The following is a 20,627-nucleotide window of genomic DNA, read 5'->3' as shown; positions in this document are numbered from 1 at the left end:
ACAGTTTTTTGATCATCAAAAGTTTGGGGGGCATATGGGGGGGCAAGTCTCTAGAGTGGGGGGGGGGGCAAGTCTCTAGAGTGGGGGGGGGGGCAGGTTCAAATGTGGGTGCAAAAAATCCATTACAACTCTTGCAGAGGTTTGTCAGAGCGTTGCCATTGTGCTATTGCCTTGTGGGCAAGTGGGAAATGTTAAATAAAGCAACGTGGTAAAAAGATGAAAATGACTTTCAATTCCTTTTACATTCTCCAAGGTATTAACATTAACATTTTTCATAACTCCATGTAGGACGTTTCTGTACATAAATGTAAGCACTGTGGCAGTAGTAATGCAATATTTAGAAAATGTACTCTTGTACTCTTGATACTCAAGTACTTTTAAAAACAAGTTCTTCAGTACTTTTACTTAAGTAGATATCTGACTGTAGTACTTTTACTTGTACTTGAGTAAAATTTAGCAAGTCACGCAACACTCATTGCCATATTGTTTATGACCGCAGATAATAAACTGCATTGTGCCTCTGTGTCTACTTGAGAACAACCCAGAACACAACGCAGAAAGACAAGACGGTTAAACACAACTTTACAGGATAAAACGTTCAAGATGTGAAAATATAAGAATAATCAACTGCCTAGGAGTGACAAATATTACCTATTAAAGTGAAATCTTACAGGGACCAAAAAAGTAGGCCTATATATAATATTGACAAATCTATCATTCAGAATGTTTCAAGCCACAGGATGATGCAGAAAATCTATAGGTGGACATGCAAATGTTTTTTATTATTTTTTATTCTATTATCAAGACTATTTTTAAGGGAAAAAGTTGACTAACCATTTGCCAATTTAACAACTTACTGGATATTCATAAAGCAAATTAGATTCAATTTGCCCAACTCCGTGTGTACTACAAATAACTACTTGTTATTAAAAAGAAAAAATCCAGTCCAGGTTTGATCACAGCACATCTGACATAACTCTCAATATCAACATGTCAAAAACACTTGGTAAACCATGTTAAAATAACACAGCCAACCTTCTTTATTTACTCAACAACTAATAATTACCAGTGTCAGTGCCACCTGCAGGCACAATGGCGAATAACAGTATTAATACATAACAAAACATTGATAACAGAAGTCATTGTGAGAGAATGGCGGCCTCTACTGGAGACTTTTGGAAATGAAGTTCAAATAAAGCAAAAACAGTTCTTTCAAAGGTAAGGACCACTGTCTTAAACATTGAACAGTCCTGGTCCAAGAAGTTTCAGGATCCACACATCTGTTTGTCAGTCTATTTCCCTACAGCATGATTTTATGTGCAGCCTTTGTTCTGGAAACTAACAGATATTGGACTATGACCTTTCTGTAGTTCAGAGAGAGAGAGAGAGAGAGAGAGAGAGAGAGAGAGAGAGAGAGAGAGAGATTCAGAGAAAGTGAAACTAACTTGATCAACGACAATATGGACGCCTGAGACGATCAACCTCTTTAAACAACAGAATATTTATTGATCCGTTCAAAGAGTCTTGTGGACACATCTGATCCTCACAGGTAAGAGAGAGAGAAATATAAGAGAGATTGTGATGAACAGGTTTATAATGGAAGTGATCTGGTTTAGTAGGTTTGTGTCGAACGGGAATAAGTTGAACAGAACCAGGTTTAAACATGTCAAATACTCAAATACTTTAGTTGTTCACTGCACTGAAATGGTATCAGAAGTGTATTAAAAGTGTGCCATTTGATAGGTTGTAAAGCAAAGTTTGTGGTTTCTGTCATTTAGTCACACGACAGAAAAACTAAAGAAACAGGAAGTAAATGAGCTGCAGATTCACTGAACACAAACCTGCTAAACTGCAGATGAAAATCACATTTACATTAAACAAGATTAAAACTTGACTATATCATGTATTTTGTGGAGAGATGTATCTATTTTTATTTAAAGATAGTTTTGTTGGAAAATATATCTCTTGTACTTTGGTTAATCTAAACAGCAGGTCAAAGTTCAGATTATTCTGTAAATTTATGAGTTTCTTACTGAATTTCAAATGACCGATTGTGTTTCCCTCACTATAAATTCTTAACCAATTTGCTATAAATTTGACTTGAAATAATATTATGATGAATAAGTAAAACTAAATCGGACTCGAGGTAAGATTTCATTTAAACCTCAGTGACTAAATACACATTAGATGTTTCTTATCAGTTCTTTGATCGTTCAATAACATTTCTATTCTTGAAAACGAAGAGGGAAGAACAATGGCAGAATCTTCACCAACATCAACAAAAGCAGGAAAAAACAGGAGATGGAGTATTGAGAATACACCTCCATGTAAGTAAATACAAATAAATAAATAAAACAAATAAAAAACCAGATGAAGAATGATTTAGTGCATGAATAACGTACAGTCTTCTCATATAATATTTAATATGTACAGTTCAAGAGTGAACAGTAACAGATAAAATCATTTAAAATCAATATTGCTCCTTCGTGTATTTATTTATTTGGTACAGTAAGTGTTCGTGTAATGAGCTTCACATTAGGGGACTGATCACTTTCTCTGGGTTTGCAGTAATGACCAGCTGACTGTACATGATCTCTCATATATTTGAGTTTCTTCAAAGACGTCACTCTTTGTCTCTAGATATTCTTTACATTCAACAGCGTCATGAGATTCTTTATAAACAGGATTAAATGAGTTCACGGGAGGCTTGTTCAGTCTTTTCCTTCACTGTCCACTCATCCATTTATAATAATAGACTAATAATAATAATAATTATATTTATTTCAGAACTTCAAGCAAAAGCCATTAGATAAGAAAGTCAAATGTGTTTCCAAACTTTAGACTAGTAGGTGATTTATCTTCTTCATTTCTCTCTCCAGTGATGTCTTCCTCCAGCGGTCCACTGACTGAGGAGCTTCAGTGCTCTATATGTCTGGACGTGTTCACTGATCCAGTCACCACTCCATGTGGACACAACTTCTGCAAGACCTGTCTGAATAAGTGCTGGGACAACAGCCAGACCTGCAACTGTCCATATTGTAAAGAAACATTCAAGCACAGACCTGATCTCAAGATTAACACCACACTCCGAGAGATCGTAGATCACTATAAAAAGAAAAGTCCTGAGAAAAAAGCTGAAGTTCTGTGTGACGTCTGTGAGGAAAGAAAGCTGAACGCCCTGAAGTCGTGTCTGGTGTGTCAGAGCTCTTACTGTGAAACTCACCTGGAGCCTCATCTGAGAGTGGCAGGTTTAAAGAAACACAAACTGATCAATCCTGTGAGTAATCTGGAGGACTATATATGTCAGAAACATGAGAGACCTCTGGAGCTGTTCTGTAGAGATGATCAGACTATCGTGTGTCTGTTCTGCACTGACGGAGATCACAAGAACCACAACACTGTTTCTTTAGAAGAGGAGAGTGAAGAGAAGAAGGTAAAAGTTACTGACAAACTGACTTTAAATGGCTCTTATCATGAGGAATCACATGTTCTTTAATATAAGTGATCAATTATGAAAACATATTGTGTGTGTTCTGTGTCTATAGACTCAACTGATGAAGACACAGAAAGACACACAGCAGAAGATCCAGGACAGAATCAAGAAGATTCAAGACGTCAAACACTCGGCAGAAGTCAGAAAAGTGAGTTTAAAATAAGTGAATTAATTTAAATGCCTATTATTTTTTATTGAAATGTTGTTGGATTTCACACTCACGGTCGCTCTGCTGGTCTGAATATCGACACGTCTGTGATTCGCGGATCACTTAGTAAAGTAATAACACATCTCTCCTCAACAAGACACATGATTTGAGGAATCATTCAGTGCAAACGGTGCAGAATGAGGGATTTTGAAAACCGTCTAAAACACTGAAGTATGATAAATAATAACACTGATTCTTCTCTTAGCAAACTCCACTAATAATGTGTTGATGGTCCTGGTTGATAGAAAAACACAGAGAAGGAGAAAGCGGCCCGTGTGGAGCTCTTCACTGATCTCATCCGCTGCATTGAGAGATGTCAGACTGAACTGCTGGAGATGATGGAGGAGCAGCAGAAAGCAGCAGAGGAACAGGAGGAAGAGCTCATTGAAGAGCTGGAGCAGGAGATCACTGAGCTAAAGATGAGAAACACTGAGCTGGAGCGGCTCTCACACACTGAAGATCACCTCCAGCTCCTACAGGTCAGTCAACATCTCTCTGATCAATGATAATGCCGTATATGACACCAGAACACTCCCCATGCTGAAGCATTTCTCCTCTCTCCTGCTGTAGATTTACTCATCCCTGTGCAGCTCTAGAGACACCAGGAACTGGTCTGAGATCAGTGTGAAGACTGAGGAGAGTCTGGAGACTCTGAGGAGAGCTCTGACTAAACTGCAGGACTCTCTACAGGAGAAACTCACGCAAACTGGTACGACAATATCAAACACACCGTACAGATAGACACATTTATCATCTTTTTATCAGGGCTGACAACTCAGGCATTCAGAGTGAGACTCACACAATTGACACGGTCCTCAAGCATTCACTCGCACATCCATATTCTCACACAGTGAAAAAACATTGCGGGGCAAAGAGGACACACACACAAGACAGACAGATAAGACAGAGAAGGTTACTTTTTTATATGAAACAAAGTCTTAGCTTTCAAATATTGTAAGTTTCAAGAAATTCAAACAATAAATACAGTTTTGGTGTGAAATATTGCTGTCGCCTCAGTTCAAGCGGCACAAGAACCGATCATCTCTTCCTCTTTACTAGTTTCAGTGCAAAACAAACATGAATGATCATCAGATGTTGAAAGAACCAGTACAACTAGTGAAATGTATCGTGTCTCATGTAATCGGTCAATCAAACGATGTCACGTAACATTTACCTCAGAAAGCCATTCAATGTCCAGTAGTTTTCGAGAAAATTTACTGAAGACAGCAGCAAAAAAAGCACTATACATAAAAACTTCCTGAAATGCAGTTGTACACAAACCAGTCGATAATTATCCTTTAATAATAATGCACTAGCTGACAGCGTTCCTCGTATAGCTCACAACATTATTGAGAAAGATTTTTTCCTTGAGAAAAATGAACACGTACTATATCTCCATGTATATATCGATATTAAATCAAGATCTAAATAAAATCGTGAATTTTTTGTCAATACCCTTCCCTCCAATTCTCACTTCTAGCTGAACTCAAAAGTTGCTGCCATGTTTTTATATAGTAAAAAGCATCAGTAATGAAGAATGAGTCTGATTCAAACTGAAATAAGAGAAGTGTGTGATCATGTGTGTTACAGGGACTGTGAGCAGTGAAAAACTTAATAAATGAGAGAGACGAGAGTTAGTAGTTACTCAAGCGCTCCTCTGTGTTTTCTGAGGATAAATATTGTATTTCAGAGTCATTAAGACTTTAAATCACATTATTGATAAATGCATTGAAATAAATACTAATAAATGTAAATAATACATATAAATACTTAAAACAAATCACAATTAATAAGTAAATAAATAGAGAAAGAAAAACAATATGTGCACAAATGCTCTAATTCTTTCACACAACTGGCTGAACTCGGGTATCTCCGGTAAATGACTCCAGTAAGTGATACTTCTTTATGACATAAACAAACAATTATTAATAAAATAAATAATCAACTGAAACAAATTAATTGGAGATTAAAGCATATAAATTACAGCGTGACGTGAAATGTTATGAATTTAACTAACTTTATCAGTAAACGAGAGAGAGACAGTGTTAGTGTTTGGATGCTGCAGTTGTCATGGTAACTCTTCTCTCTCAACTGCCACCCAGAATTTAGATAACGCAGCTCAACTGTTCAATGCAAACTCATTATAATACATTTAAGTAATTGAAACACTTATGTACATGCATAAATAGAAATAGACATACTTAGATCAAAAATCAAATAAATAAAAATAATTCAATATCTTTGTGTCGCAAACTCGATGTTCACATTATTATCATCAGCTCACAGTTCCTCAGGTCATTATCAGAAAACATGTAAAACTGTATAGAGGGGAAACTGTAAAGATGAACATTAATATTTAGTTAACTCTGAGATTGTTTGTTCTTTCAGTTTTTCCATCAATATATGTGAATACATTTCCTAAGGGTTTCCATAAACAGTTGCAAATCAATTTAGCAGAGAATCATTTTAAATGTTTCACCAAAACTACAAAAGCAGAAAATCAAATGAATAGACATCATGTGTTTAAGAGGCAGATTTGATCTTCATGAGAAGAGGGATGTGTGTGAAATATCAGGCCTGAATCTCCAACAGCTTAGCATAGCTAACACACACACACACACACACACACACACACACACACACACACACACACACACACACACACACACACGTTGATCAGATAAAACATGATGTTGTTCACAATTCTTTAAATATAACATTAAATCTTGTCTATAACTCCTCACATAAACATGTCAATGATCTGCTGATGTTTTATTGTCATGTGTCTCTACAGATGTGAAGAGGATGCAGCAGTATGCAGGTACAGTTGCTGTCTGCACTACACTACATTACATTCAGATACTCACAGCTTCATCACTGACCGACAGTATGATTAAATATTACAAACATCATCACTAAATATCTGGATTAAGATTCATATTCTGTGTTTTCTCAGTGGATGTGACTCTGGATCCTGATACAGCTCATCCATATCTCATCCTGTCTGATGATGGAAAACAAGTGAGAGATGGAGACATTATACAGAAACTCCCAGACAAACCAGAGAGATTTGATACATGGCCCTGTGTCCTGGGAAAGGAGGGATTCTCCTCAGGGAGATTTTATTTTGAGGTGCAGGTGAAGGGAAAGACTGACTGGACTTTAGGAGTGGCCAGAGAATCCATTAACAGGAAGGGAAAGATCACACTGACTCCCAGTAATGGATACTGGACTGTGTGGCTGAGGAATGGGAATGAATATGAAGCCTGTGCTGGTCCTCCTGTCTCTCTGTGTCTGAGAGTGAAGCCGCAGCGGGTCGGTGTGTTTGTGGATTATGAGGAGGGTCTGGGTCTCCTTTTATGATGTGGAGTCCAGCTCTCATATTTACTCTTTCACTGGTCAGTCTTTCACTGAGAAACTCTATCCATTGTTTGGGCCATCCTTAAACTATGGAGGTAAAAACTCAACTCCACTGATCATCACACCTGTCAAACACAATACATGAATTTACAGCCCTAATATGATATAATTGATGAAAATAAAGTTTCACGTAATTAATGTTTAAAAACATCAAAAATATATGTTCTTACTCAAAGGATGAGAATCATTTGTTGTTGCTGCTTTTCATCAGTGATTCAGCATCTGAATAAAGACATTCATTTATTTTTGTCTCTGTTTTATTGTGTCCAATGTAGCAAATTAGCTCTATGAAATATTAATAACCAATCATAACTTGCTATAATTGATTATGAATATTTGGATCAGTTAATTGGATTAACTTGATGTAGCTACATTAACATTACAACCAATTACTCAGTTCATCCCGTGAACCCTCAATATTGGTTATTAATTGATTAATAGAAATGTACATTTCCGGGGCATGGGAAATGTCTTTCTTACTTATACTACTAAGAGCAAGTAGCCAAACATCTATGATTATTGACTCCGGATATGAGCTTGAGACACAGACAACCTTACGTGTGATATGAACAAGACTTTATTAACTAGACTAAACATTTAAACTACTCTAACATACACATGCACACAGTTCACCAAGGGGAAGAGCTGAAGCAGAATACAGGAAAGCAAGAGGTTATAGCATTGTTTGAATTATCAGCAGATCATCAGCCTTGAGCAAACCATCCGTTTAGTTCTAACACACACTTATTTAAAAGGTGTAAGGACACTTAATGTATCAAATAATGAGACTTTGATACTTGCATGTCTCGTCCATTTGAATTAAACTGTCCTGATGCAATTTGTTGAGGCTCCAGTTGATCTTTGCTGATGTTGTCTTGATGAGAGAGAACCAGTGGGAGTCAGAGTCTCTTTGGTGAATGAAAGACAAGGCCGCAGCCTGGCACCAGCTTGGGGGTCCTTGGGGGACTTCTAGTTCAGCATCATCTTCACATCAGGACTTCTCAGGAAGGACCACGAGAGTAAGAGAGCGGAGGGAGAGAGAGAGAGGCGGATCTTGAGATCAGTGATTTTATAGCGTGAAGATGTCACAGCCTCTGGGGGTCTGTGAGCCAATAAGAAGTGTTTCCTTTGGAGGGAAATTTTTACGACCCATTGTGTTCTAGGAGGCATTTGAATATGTAATTTCATTGGGTGTTTAAGAGAAGAATCTTCAAGATTCTTATAATACTATAATATTATAATAATAATATTATAATGCGTCACAAAGTTAGCAAAATGTAATATAAATTAACAAATGGGGGACGAAGTTTGGAGTTTATTTTTATTTATTTATTTATTTATTTGATAGGGACAATGCACATTAATGAACATCTGCATTGAAACAACAAAAACAGACGTAAACATACCGGATTATAGCCACAGGGCTAATTTACATCCGTAGTCCCTAGACAAATACAGAAATACAAAAATTATAACATACAAAATAGCAAAAAATAAACAAATACAAGCAAAGAAACAAAAATAAAATAAAGAATCACTTAATGGTCACAAGACTGGTTTGCTTTAAGCCACACTTTGAGTTTGGTTTTAAATATAGGATATGTGAGACATTCCCTGACAGTGATGGGGATACTGTTCCATAACTTACAGGCCTTCACAGACAGAGCATTTTGTCCAAAGACTGTTCTTCTGAAAGGCACCTCACAATCACCTCTAGCAGAGGCCCGTGTCCTGGCACCACTGTGAATCTTTGGTTTAAAAAATTCCGACATGGGAAGTGGGGCTAATCCATTTAACACTGTAAACAAAACAGGCATATTTAAAATGTTTAAAATTCTCTAGGCTTAATAGATTATATTTTTGTAAAATATTACAAATATGGAAGGACATTGGCTTTTTATCAAAAACTTTTAAGGCATTTTTATAGAGTGATTCTATTGATTTGAGTGTGTTCATACCAGTCAATGTCCAACTTGTACAACAATATTCAATATGTGATAAAATCATAGAATGTAAAAACACTTTTGCAGCCCCAAGTGGTATGAATTGACGAATTTGTTTAAAATTTCGTAAATTAAATTTTACTGTACTAGATATTCTTCTTACATGTTTTTAATGTGGAATCAAGGGTCACACCAAGGTACTTAAATTCTGAGACGATTTCTAATTCTTCTCCTCTTAAAAATACACCAGATTGTTTTATGTCGCGGGACTGTTTAGTGAACATCATACAAACTGTTTTTTTAGTATTGAGTAACAGACAGGATTTAAAAAGCCATTCATTTACAGGGACCAGACGTGCCACGCATGATTTTGGTTAACCATAGTTTGCCAAGTTTGAAACATTAACCCATTAGAGTGTAAAAGCCGGCTATTCGGCCCAACTTCCAGGTTTCCAAATAGCCGGTAAAGGACGCACGTGTTCAAGTCTTTCCAGCGTCTCAAAGGAATTTTGTTTAAATAAGACACATGTTCTCATATGCAATTATCTCGTTTTAATCTGACTCCATGAATTAAAAAAGGTTCAATGTGCAATAAGGTTATGTTTACACTTAAAATAGTTACAACATGATGTATTGATAATTTAAACCATTTGTACCCAGCATAAATGTAAAATGTTACCTGAGAGAGAGAGAGAGAGAGAGAGAGAGAGAGAAAGAGAAAGAGAGAGAAAAAGAGAGACAAAGGCAGAGCCTCTGTCTCAGTTCAGCATCCAAAGCAAAGAGACAGAAGAACATTTGCCCACTTGTTTTGTCATCTCCCCCCGACCATGTGTGTCATGAATCTGGTATCCTTTTCTTTCTCTCTCTCTTCTGGTTACATTCACGCACACGCTCACTCACACGCACACACACACACACACACACACTTTCCCTTACTCTCCTTCTCTCTACCTCAGCTGTTCCTAGTTGCAATCAGCCTTCGCGCTAATTCTTTCACCTGTTCTCTCTTTCCTCTGATTGTGTCTGCTACTTCTAGCCTTCCCTTTTCCCTGCTTCTTTGCCAGATTATTCCGTGAGGTTTCATTGCATGAGGTCCTGTTTTGTCCGTGCCCTGTCTGGATCTGGTCTGTACTTATTTCTACGCAGTGTTTACTGATTATATGTTGTACTCTACACTCTGCCCAGTTAACCTCCTGCTGTCGGCTGCATCCTCTCTGAGAGACCTGAGATTTGACGCCGCCAGACCTGGTCCTTCTGCTGTGCTCATTCTCTTCAAGAAATTATTTTGTTATTTGTCTGATCGTCCGTATTGACGGCTGTTTCTGTTATCTACAAGAAGATGAAATCTGTTCACTTGGACTTTGGTCTTTCATTATTAAAGACATTGTATTGCATTTTCGCTTTTGGGTCCTTTCTCACCTATCATAACAGAATAATCTGGCCACCATGGACCCAGCGAAAGAGAACCCTTTTCTGACGGCCGTCGAACTCCAGGGGGCTATGCTTGGTAGGCATGATGAGGAACTGTCTGCTGCCAGACACGCCGTGGAGACCCTGGCCGCCCAGATGTCAGATCTTTCCCAGCAAGTTAGTCAGCTCCGTCGAGATCCACCTACTCCTTCCAGAACACCGGAGACCCCTGAGCCTAGAATTAACAACCCTCCTTGTTACGCTGGTGAGCCGACGGAGTGTCGTTCTTTTTTGACTCAATGCGAGGTCGTTTTCTCTCTTCAGCCAACCACTTACTCAAGGGAGCGAGCCCGGATTGCCTTTGTCATTTCTCTCCTTACTGGACGGGCTCGCGAGTGGGGAACCGCCGCCTGGGAGGCTGAGGTAGAGTGCACTAATCGTTTTGATCTGTTTAAGGAGGAGATGATACGCGTGTTTGACCGCTCTGCTTATGGGGACGAGGCGTCCCGTATCCTTTCTACTCTCCGCCAGGGAAGACGTTCCGCCGTGGACTTTTCTATTGAGTTTCGCACTCTGGCAACTTCCTGCGGATGGAATGAGCCCGCACTGGTCGCTCGCTTTCTGGAGGGACTTAACGCTGACATAAAGCATGAGGTTTATCGCCCGCTCCATCTCGACCCGCTTATTGACATGGCTATTCGTATTGAGAAGCGTTTTGATCTCCGCCGCCGCACCCGAGGCGTGGAGACTGCCCAATCTTCAGTTCCCTCCGCCGCCTCATCACCCGCCTCCGCCCGTTCAGAGCCAGAACCCATGCAGCTGGGAGGTCTTCGCCTTTCCGCTAAGGAACGTGAACGCCGAATCGCCAACCGCCTATGCATGTATTGAGGTTCAGCTGGCCACTTCGTTTCTACATGTCTGTTAAAAGCCAACGCTCGCCAGTAGAGGAGGGGTTACTGGCGAGCGCAACTTCTCTGGTCTCTTCTCCCAAGTCCTGCACGACCATTCCCATCACTCTGCACTGGCCTGGTTTCTCTGTTACCTGTGACGCTCTGGTTGACTCTGGGGCCGAGGGGAATTTCATTGATGAGGCTTGGGCTCTGGAACAAGGTATTCCTTTGAAGGAACGTGAGGAGTCCACTCCCCTTTTCGCCTTAGATGGTAGTGTCCTCCCTCGGGTTCACCTAGAGTCTGTTCCTTTATCTCTCACTGTCTCTGGTAATCACCGCGAGATTCTTTCTTTTTTAATTTTTCATTCTCCCTTCTCCCCTGTAGTTTTGGGCCATCCTTGGCTTGTTAAACATAATCCTCACATTAACTGGTCAAAGGGCACTATTCTCTCTTGGAGTTTATCCTGTCATGTTGAATGTTTAATGTCTGCTATCCCTCCTGTTTCCTCTGTCTCTGTTTTTCAGGAGGAGCCGGGCGATTTGACTGGGGTCCCGGAGGAATATCTCGATCTACGGGCGGTGTTCAGTCGTTCCCGGGCCACTTCTCTCCCTCCCCACCGTCCCTACGATTGCAGTATTGATCTTCTTCCTAGTACGACCCCGCCCCGTGGAAGGCTTTACTCTCTGTCGGCGCCTGAGCGTGAGGCGTTAGAGAAGTATCTTTCTGAATCTCTTGACGCTGGTACTATTGTTCCCTCCTCCATTCTTTGTGAAGAAGAAAGACGGCTCTTTGCGTCCCTGTATAGATTATCAAGGGCTGAATGACATAACCGTCAAGAATCGCTATCCTTTGCCTCTTATGTCATCTGCCTTTAAGCTCTTACAGGGAGCAAAGGTCTTCACAAAGTTGGATCTCCGCAACGCTTACCATTTACTTCGCATTAAGGAGGGAGACGAGTGGAAGACAGCGTTTAATACACCTTTAGGGCACTTTGAATATCGCATTCTTCCTTTCGGTCTTGTAAACGCTCCGGCCGTTTTTCAAGCTTTGATTAACGACGTTCTCAGAGATATGCTTAATATTTTTGTTTTTGTATATCTCGACGACATTCTTATCTTTTCACCCTCTCTCCAGGTTCACGTGCAACACGTACGTCGGGTCCTCCAACGTCTTCTTGAGAATCGTCTTTTCGTTAAGGCTGAGAAATGTACCTTTCACGCGCGTTCTGTTACTTTTCTCGGGTCTGTTATCTCAGCAGAGGGGATTAGCATGGACCCTACTAAGATTCAGGCTGTCACCGATTGGCCAGTCCCTGACTCTCGCGTCGCACTTCAGCGTTTCCTTGGCTTCGCTAATTTTTATCGTCGTTTTATACAAAACTTTAGCCAAGTGGCCGTGCCGTTGACGGCTCTCACTTCTGTCAAGTCCTGTTTTAGTTGGTCTGAGTCCGCCCAGAGGGCTTTTGATCACCTAAAGACCCTTTTTACCACCGCTCCTATTCTAACTACCCCCAACGTTTCTAGACAATTCATTGTCGAGGTCGATGCGTCAGAGGTGGGCGTCGGCGCTATTCTTTCTCAACGCTCCGCCTCTGACGACAAGGTTCATCCCTGCGCTTACTTCTCTCACTGTCTGTCGTCCGCTGAGCGTAATTACTACGTGGGTAATCGTGAACTGCTCGCCATTCGTTTGGCTTTGGGAGAATGGCGACAGTGGTTGGAGGGGGCGGCCGTTCCGTTCATTGTCTGGACTGATCATAGGAACTTAGAATACATCCGTTCCGCTAAGAGACTGAACACGCGCCAAGTCCGTTGGGCTTTGTTTTTTGCTCGTTTCAATTTCTCCATCTCTTACCGTCCCGGTTCTAAGAATGTTAAGCCCGATGCTCTTTCCCGTCTTTTCGGTTCCTCTGATGTCACCTCGACCCAGGAGGTTATTATTCCTCAGGGTTGTGTTGTTGGCGCTGCTATCTGGGGAATCGAAAGACTGGTTAAGCGCTCTTTCTCATTCCATCTCTCTGCGTAACGTTCCTAAGGACCTCCTCTTTGTTCCCGTTTCTGCGCGCTTAGCGGTCCTTCAGTGGGGTCATTGTCCAAATTGACTGCCCATCCCGGCGTTAGGGGCACTCTCGCTACCATTCGCCAACGTTTTTGGTGGCCTCGTTTTATTGCCTCTTGCGTCGTGTGTGCCCAGGCGAAGTCAAGAAATTCTCCTCCGGCCGGCCTTCTCAGACCTCTTCCTATCCCGTCACGTTCTTGGTCACACATTGCCCTTGATTTTATTACCGGGCTTCCTCCGTCGGCGGGTAATACTGTGATTCTTACCGTCGTTGACCGATTTTCTAAGGCTGCTCATTTTATCCCACTCGCTAAACTCCCCTCTGCCAAGGAGACAGCCCAGATTGTGGTCAGTCATGTTTTCAAGCTTCACGGTCTCCCCTCGGACGTCGTTTCTGATAGGGGTCCTCAATTCGCGTTCCAGTTCTGGAGGGAGTTTTAATATTGTGAAATGTTTTATAAAAGCCTTGAACGAACCCCCGATCTGTTCTGACGTGATGATCCAGTGCACAGAACAAAACTTCTTAAATGGGATTTGATGTCAAAATCGGAGTTAAATAATTCGTTTAATTAAAGGGAGTTATAGATTTGTAAATGAACAGCTCAGGAAAGAGTCCCAGTTTTTAGGCCACAGACGTCTGCTTTTCTAGAGTCTGCACTTCTTCTGTTTCCACACTGCCACATGTTCACAGACACAGAAGTGAACATCTCACGTGAATGTCCTGTGATCGACGACACAGAGCTTTTGTTCATATATATCTACAGCACTTGTGTTATTCTGTGTTTGACGGGATGCAGAACAGAGAGAGAGATGATGATGATGATGATGATGATGATGAAACATTGGCTGTCCGATGATTTGGTGAATTTTTACAAAAAAAAGTCTCGCATTTCACCCCGAGGAGTAAGAAATAAGAAGTGAAAAACATCCTTTATCTTATTTATTGTTTAAATTTATTTTATTTTATCAAATTAAATTAAGTACAACAAATACTAGCATGATGTATGCTTCAAAAAAAAATATTTTTTATTATTTGCAGTAAGCGAACTGCAAGGTGTTTAAATGTGCTTAATTGTCATGAAAATAATGTAACAATGCGAGGGAAATTTTAAATTAGGTACTTAAACCCTATTTTATTTTATTTATGTGATTATAAAATAGTATGAATCATATTTATGCAGTTTTTTATTTTTTTTTGTAGAAAATTCAAATAAAAATTATATATATATAGCCTATACAGGTGAAACTGGAAAAATGAAAATATCATGCAAAAGTTCATTTATTTCAGTAATTCAACTTAAAAGGTTAATTTTGATGATTATGGCTTACAGCTTATGCAAAATTAGCAACATTAGAATATTGTAAAAAGGTTTTCATAAGCTGTAAGCCATAATCATCAAAATTATAACAAATAAGGCTTGAAATATCTTACTTTGCATGTAATGAGTCTATATAATATATTAGTTTCACCTTTTAAGTTGAATTACTGAAATAAATGAACTTTTGCACGATATTCTAATTTCTCCAGTTTCACCTGTATAGACGTAGAGTCTTAATTTGATCATTTTTGGCAGTTTTTGTGAGATTCTCTCGGGTAAAAGCGTTATGTTGAGGTGTTCTCCTAAAGCGTGTGGGTTGTGGCTGATCTTGTGCTGTAATGGAAGAAACTGGACCGACCTGCCGTTGCCAAAAGCAGGACAGAAAGCCACTGAGATTATGAACATTATGGGGTGTTGTTGTAATCTGGAAATGTAAATATAGATATGCTCTGAATATAAAACTTAATGTTAAAAAACACAGAGATTCAAAGCAATATATTTAAAGCAACATGGTAAAAAGATGAAAAATGACTTGATTTTACTTTCAATTCCTTTTACATTCTCCAAGGTATATTAACATTAACATTTTTCATAACTCCAGGACGTTTCTGTACATAAATGTAAGCACTGTGGCAGTAGTAATGCAATATTTAGAAAATGTAGCCTACTCTTGTACTCTTGATACTGAAGTACTTTTAAAAACAAGTTCTTCAGTACTTTTACTTAAGTAGACATCTGACTGTAGTACTTTTACTTGTACTTGAGTAAAATTTAGCAAGTCACGCAACACTCATTGCCATATTGTTTATGACCGCAGATAATAAACTGCATTGTGCCTCTGTGTCTACTTGAGAACAACCCAGAACACAACGCAGAAAGACAAGACGGTTAAACACAACTTTACAGGATAAAACGTTCAACATGTGAAAATATAAGAATAATCAACTGCCTAGGAGTCACAAATATGACCTATTAAAGTGAAATCTTACAGGGACCAAAAAAGTAGGCCTATATATAATATTGACAAATCTATCATTCAGAATGTTTCAAGCCACAGGATGATGCAGAAAATCTATAGGTGGACATGCAAATGTTTATTTTTTATTCTATTATCAAGACTATTTTTAAGGGAAAAAGTTGACTAACCATTTGCCAATTTAACAACGTACTGGATATTCATAAAGCAAATTAGATTCAGTTTGCCCAACTCCGTGTGTACTAGACTACAAATAACTACTTGTTATTAAAAAGAAAAAATCCAGTCCAGGTGTGATCACAGCACATCTGACATAACTCTCAATATCAACATGTAAAAAACACTTGGGTGTATACCATGTTAAAATAACACAGCCAACATTCTCTATTTACTCAACAACTAATAATTACAAGTTCAAGTTCAAGTTACTTTATTTATACCCGAAGGTAGATTTTGTTTGCAGTAGAGTCACACACCATCACCTTTCACACATCATCACCACACACCATCAAAAAGTTCTTATCGGTCAAAAATAAAATAATACATAAACATACGTGAAAATTTGTATGTATACAAGTAAAAAGGATTTAAATACATAGGTACGATTTGTTTATAAATAGACGCGTATAAAACTAGCATAGAATAAGTAGCCTACATACATATTGTATATTACAAAAAACAGAATGAACAATTGTGCAAAATATAGCTATAACTTATTCCACAGTGTAATGGCTGCAGGTTTTACACCTGGGGATCATAAACCTACGACTGGAGGGTAGAAGCTGGAACTCTGTGTGCAGTGAATGAGAACTGTCGTATAAAATTGAACTAGTTATGCGCTGTACCTGTTTTGTGTATAAGGTCTCCACGTTAGGCTGTTGCTCACCAATCAGCCTGCTAGACCACTTTACTACTTGGTTGAGTGAGTTTTTATTTTTCAAAGTGAGATTCCCAAACCAGGCTGCTAGTGCAAACGATAAAACTGACTCGATAAAAGCGTGATAAAATAGGGTCATGATAGATTTATCAACCTGGAATTTACTCAATTTCCTCAAACAAGAGAGGCGCTGATGCCCTCTTTTACACCACTTCACAAATGTGAGTTTGGAGTCTATTATCATCCCCAGGTATTTATGAAGCGACACATTCAACAGTTTGACCATTGATTGATGTAATTTATTGTGTATAGTTTTTCTTTTTCCTAAAATCAATGAGCATGTCATTTGTTTTAACTACATTTAGTTGAAGGTGAGACGCCTCACCATTCAACAAAATCATCGATGACTGGACCGTGGCAAGTGTCAGTGCCACCTGCAGGCACAATGGCGAATAACAGTATTAATACATAACAAAACACTGATAACAGAAGTCATTGTGAGAGAATGGCGGCCTCTACTGGAGACTTTTGGAAATGAAGTTCAAATAAAGCAAAAACAGTTCTTTCAAAGGGAAGGACCACTGTCTTAAACTTTGAACAGTCCTGGTCCTAGAAGTTTCAGGATCCACACATCTGTTTGTCAGTCTATTTCCCTACAGCATGATTTTATGTGCAGCCTTTGTTCTGGAAACTAACAGATATTGGACTATGACCTTATACTGTAGTTCAGAGAGAGAGAGAGAGAGAGAGAGAGAGAGAGAGAGAGAGAGAGAGAGAGAGAGAGAGAGAGAGATTGATTCAGAGAAGGTGAAACTAACTTGATCAACCACAATATGGACGCCTGAGACGATCAACCTCTTTAAACAACAGAATATTGATCCGTTCAAAGAGTCTTGTGGACACATCTGATCCTCACAGGTAAGAGAGAGAGAAATATAAGAGAGATTGTGCTGAACAGGTTTATAATGGAAGTGATCTGGTTTAGTAGGTTTATGTCGAACGGAAATAAGTTGAACAGAACCAGGTTTAAACATGTCAAATACTCAACTACTTTAGTTGTTTACTGCACTGAAATGGTATCAGAAGTGTATTAAAAGTGTGTCATTTGATAGGTTGTAAAGCAAAGTTTGGGGTTTCTGTCATTTAGTCACACGACAGAAAAACTAAAGAAACAGGAAGTAAATGAGCTGCAGATTCACTGAACACAAACCTGCTAAACTGCAGATGAAAATCACATTTACATTAAACAAGATTAAAACTACACTTGACTATATCATGTATTTTGTGGAGAGATGTATCTATTTTTATTTAAAGATAGTTTTGTTGGAAAATATATCTCTTGTACTTTGGTTAATCTAAACAGCAGGTCAAAGTTCAGATTATTCTGTAAATTTATGAGTTTCTTACTGAATTTCGATTGTGTTTCCCTCACTATAAATTCTTAACCAATTTGCTATAAATTTGACTTGAAATAATATTATGATGAATAAGTAAAACTAAATCCGACTCGAGGTAAGATTTCATTTAAACCTCAGTGACTAAATACACATTAGATATTTCTTATCAGTTCTTTGATCGTTCAATAACATTTCTATTCTTGAAAACGAAGAGGGAAGAACAATGGCAGAATCTTCACCAACATCAACAAAAGCAAGAAAAACCAGGAGACAGAGTTTTGATATAACACCTCCATGTAAGTAAATACAAATAATAATAAATAAATAAAAACAGATGAAGAATGAATTAGTGCATGAATAACTTACAGTCTTCTCATATAATATTTAATATGTACAGTTCAGGAGTGAACAGTAACAGATAAAATCATTTAAATCAATATTTAAAATCAATATTGCTCCTCCGTGTATTTATTTATTTGGTACAGTAAGTGTTCGTGTAATGAGCTTCACATTAGGCTACTGATCACTTTCTCTGGGTTTGCAGTAATGACCAGCTGACTGTACATGATCTCTCATATATTTGAGTTTCTTCAAAGACGTCACTCTTTGTCTCTAGATATTCTTTACATTCAACAGCTTCATGAGATTCTTTATAAACAGGATTAAATGAGTTCACGGGAGGCTTGTTCAGTCTTTTCCTTCACTGTCCACTCATCCATTTATAATAATAGGCTTATAATAATTATTATTATTTTTAATTCAGTCCTTCAAAGAAAAAAGCCATTAGATAAGAAAGTCAAATGTGTTTCCAAACTTTAGACTAGTAGGTGATTTATCTTCATCATTTCTCTCTCCAGGGATGTCTTCCTCCAGCGGTCCACTGACTGAGGAGCTTCAGTGCTCTATATGTCTGGACGTGTTCACTGATCCAGTCACCACTCCATGTGGACACAACTTCTGCAAGACCTGTCTGAATAAGTGCTGGGACAACAGCCGGACCTGCAACTGTCCATATTGTAAAGAAACATTCAAGCACAGACCTGATCTCAAGATTAACACCACACTCCGAGAAGTTGTAGATCACTATAAAAAGAAAAGTCCTGAGAAAAAAGCTGAAGTTCTGAAAAAAGCTGCAGTTCTGTGTGACGTCTGTGAGGAAAGAAAGCTGAACGCCCTGAAGTCGTGTCTGGTGTGTCAGAGCTCTTACTGTGAAACTCACCTGGATCGTCATCTGAGAGTGGCAGGTTTAAAGAAACACAAACTGATCAATCCTGTGAGTAATCTGGAGGACTATATATGTCAGAAACATGAGAGACCTCTGGAGCTGTTCTGTAGAGATGATCAGACTATCGTGTGTCCGATGTGTGCTTTGAAAGACCACCAGAACCACAACACTGTTTCTTTAGAAGAGGAGAGTGAAGAGAAGAAGGTAAAAGTTACTGACAAACTGACTTTAAATGGCTCTTATCATGAGGAATCACATGTTCTTTGATATAAGTGATCAATTATGAAAACATATTGTGTGTTCTGTGTCTATAGACTCAACTGATGAAGACACAGAAAGACACACAGCAGAAGATCCAGGACAGAATCAAGAAGATCCAAGACGTCAAACACTCGGCAGAAGTCAGAAAAGTGAGTTTAAAATAAGTGAATTAATTTAAATGCCTATTATTTTTTATTGAAATGTTGTTGGATTTCACACTCGCGGTCGCTCTGCTGGTCTGAATATCGACACGTCTGTGATTCGCTGATCACTTAGTAAAGTAATAACACATCTCTCCTCAACAAGACACATGATTTGAGGAATCATTCAGTGCAAACGGTGCAGAATGAGGGATTTTGAAAACCGTCTAAAACACTGAAGAATGATAAATAATAACACTGATTCTTCTCTTAGCAAACTCCACTAATAATGTGTTGATGGTCCTGGTTGATAGAGAAACACAGAGAAGGAGAAAGCGGCCCGTGTGGAGCTCTTCACTGATCTCATCCGCTGCATTGAGAGATGTCAGACTGAACTGCTGGAGATGATGGAGGAGCAGCAGAAAGCAGCAGAGGAACAGGAGGAAGAGCTCATTGAAGAGCTGGAGCAGGAGATCACTGAGCTAAAGATGAGAAACACTGAGCTGGAGCAGCTCTCACACACTGAAGATCACCTCCAGCTCCTACAGGTCAGTCAACATCTCTCTGATCAATGATAATGCCGTATATGACACCAGAACACTCCCCATGCTGAAGCATTTCTCCTCTCTCCTGCTGTAGATTTACTCATCCCTGTGCAGCTCTAGAGACACCAGGAACTGGTCTGAGATCAGTGTGAAGACTGAGGAGAGTCTGGAGACTCTGAGGAGAGCTCTGACTAAACTGCAGGACTCTCTACAGGAGAAACTCACGCTAACTGGTACGACAATATCAAACACACCGTACAGATAGACATATTTATCATCTTTTTATCAGGACTGACAACTCCGGCATTCAGAGTGAGACTCACACAATTGACACGGTTCTCAAGCATTCACTCGCATCCATATTCTCACACAGTGAAAAAACATTGCGGAGCAAAGAGGACACACACACAAGACAGACAGATAAGACAGAGAAGGTTACTTTTTTATATGAAACAAAGTCTTAG

General features: G+C 39.1%; 2 protein-coding genes across 2 annotated transcripts in view; both read left to right on the top strand.

Moving 5' to 3' along the window:
• Window positions 1-1,146: 1,146 nt before the first annotated feature.
• LOC306986561 (E3 ubiquitin-protein ligase TRIM39-like) lies at window positions 1,147-7,364 on the top strand. The gene is given in 9 exon segments (XM_079589904.1): window positions 1,147-1,549; window positions 2,244-2,327; window positions 2,880-3,433; window positions 3,546-3,641; window positions 3,947-4,180; window positions 4,272-4,410; window positions 6,496-6,522; window positions 6,658-7,049; window positions 7,051-7,364. Coding segments are annotated over 8 exon segments (1,671 nt in total). The 5' UTR covers window positions 1,147-1,549; window positions 2,244-2,254; the 3' UTR covers window positions 7,207-7,364.
• Window positions 7,365-17,175: 9,811 nt separating this feature from the next.
• LOC306986531 (uncharacterized protein) overlaps window positions 17,176-20,627 on the top strand; it is a 28,816-nt gene continuing 25,364 nt past the window's right edge. Inside the window, exons 1-6 of the mRNA XM_079589842.1 lie at window positions 17,176-17,513; window positions 18,205-18,288; window positions 18,850-19,421; window positions 19,532-19,627; window positions 19,933-20,166; window positions 20,258-20,396. Of these exons, the coding sequence (XP_079445968.1) occupies window positions 18,216-18,288; window positions 18,850-19,421; window positions 19,532-19,627; window positions 19,933-20,166; window positions 20,258-20,396 (1,114 nt within the window). The 5' untranslated portion in view covers window positions 17,176-17,513; window positions 18,205-18,215. The remainder of the gene's footprint in view (window positions 17,514-18,204; window positions 18,289-18,849; window positions 19,422-19,531; window positions 19,628-19,932; window positions 20,167-20,257; window positions 20,397-20,627) is intronic.

This window comes from Phoxinus phoxinus, assembly GCF_949152265.1.
Source record: "Phoxinus phoxinus genome assembly, chromosome: 19".
NCBI classification, from domain to species: Eukaryota; Metazoa; Chordata; class Actinopteri; order Cypriniformes; family Leuciscidae; genus Phoxinus; species Phoxinus phoxinus.
Note: the sequence above shows the minus strand (reverse complement) of the source record. Positions and strands in the feature narration are given on the sequence as shown.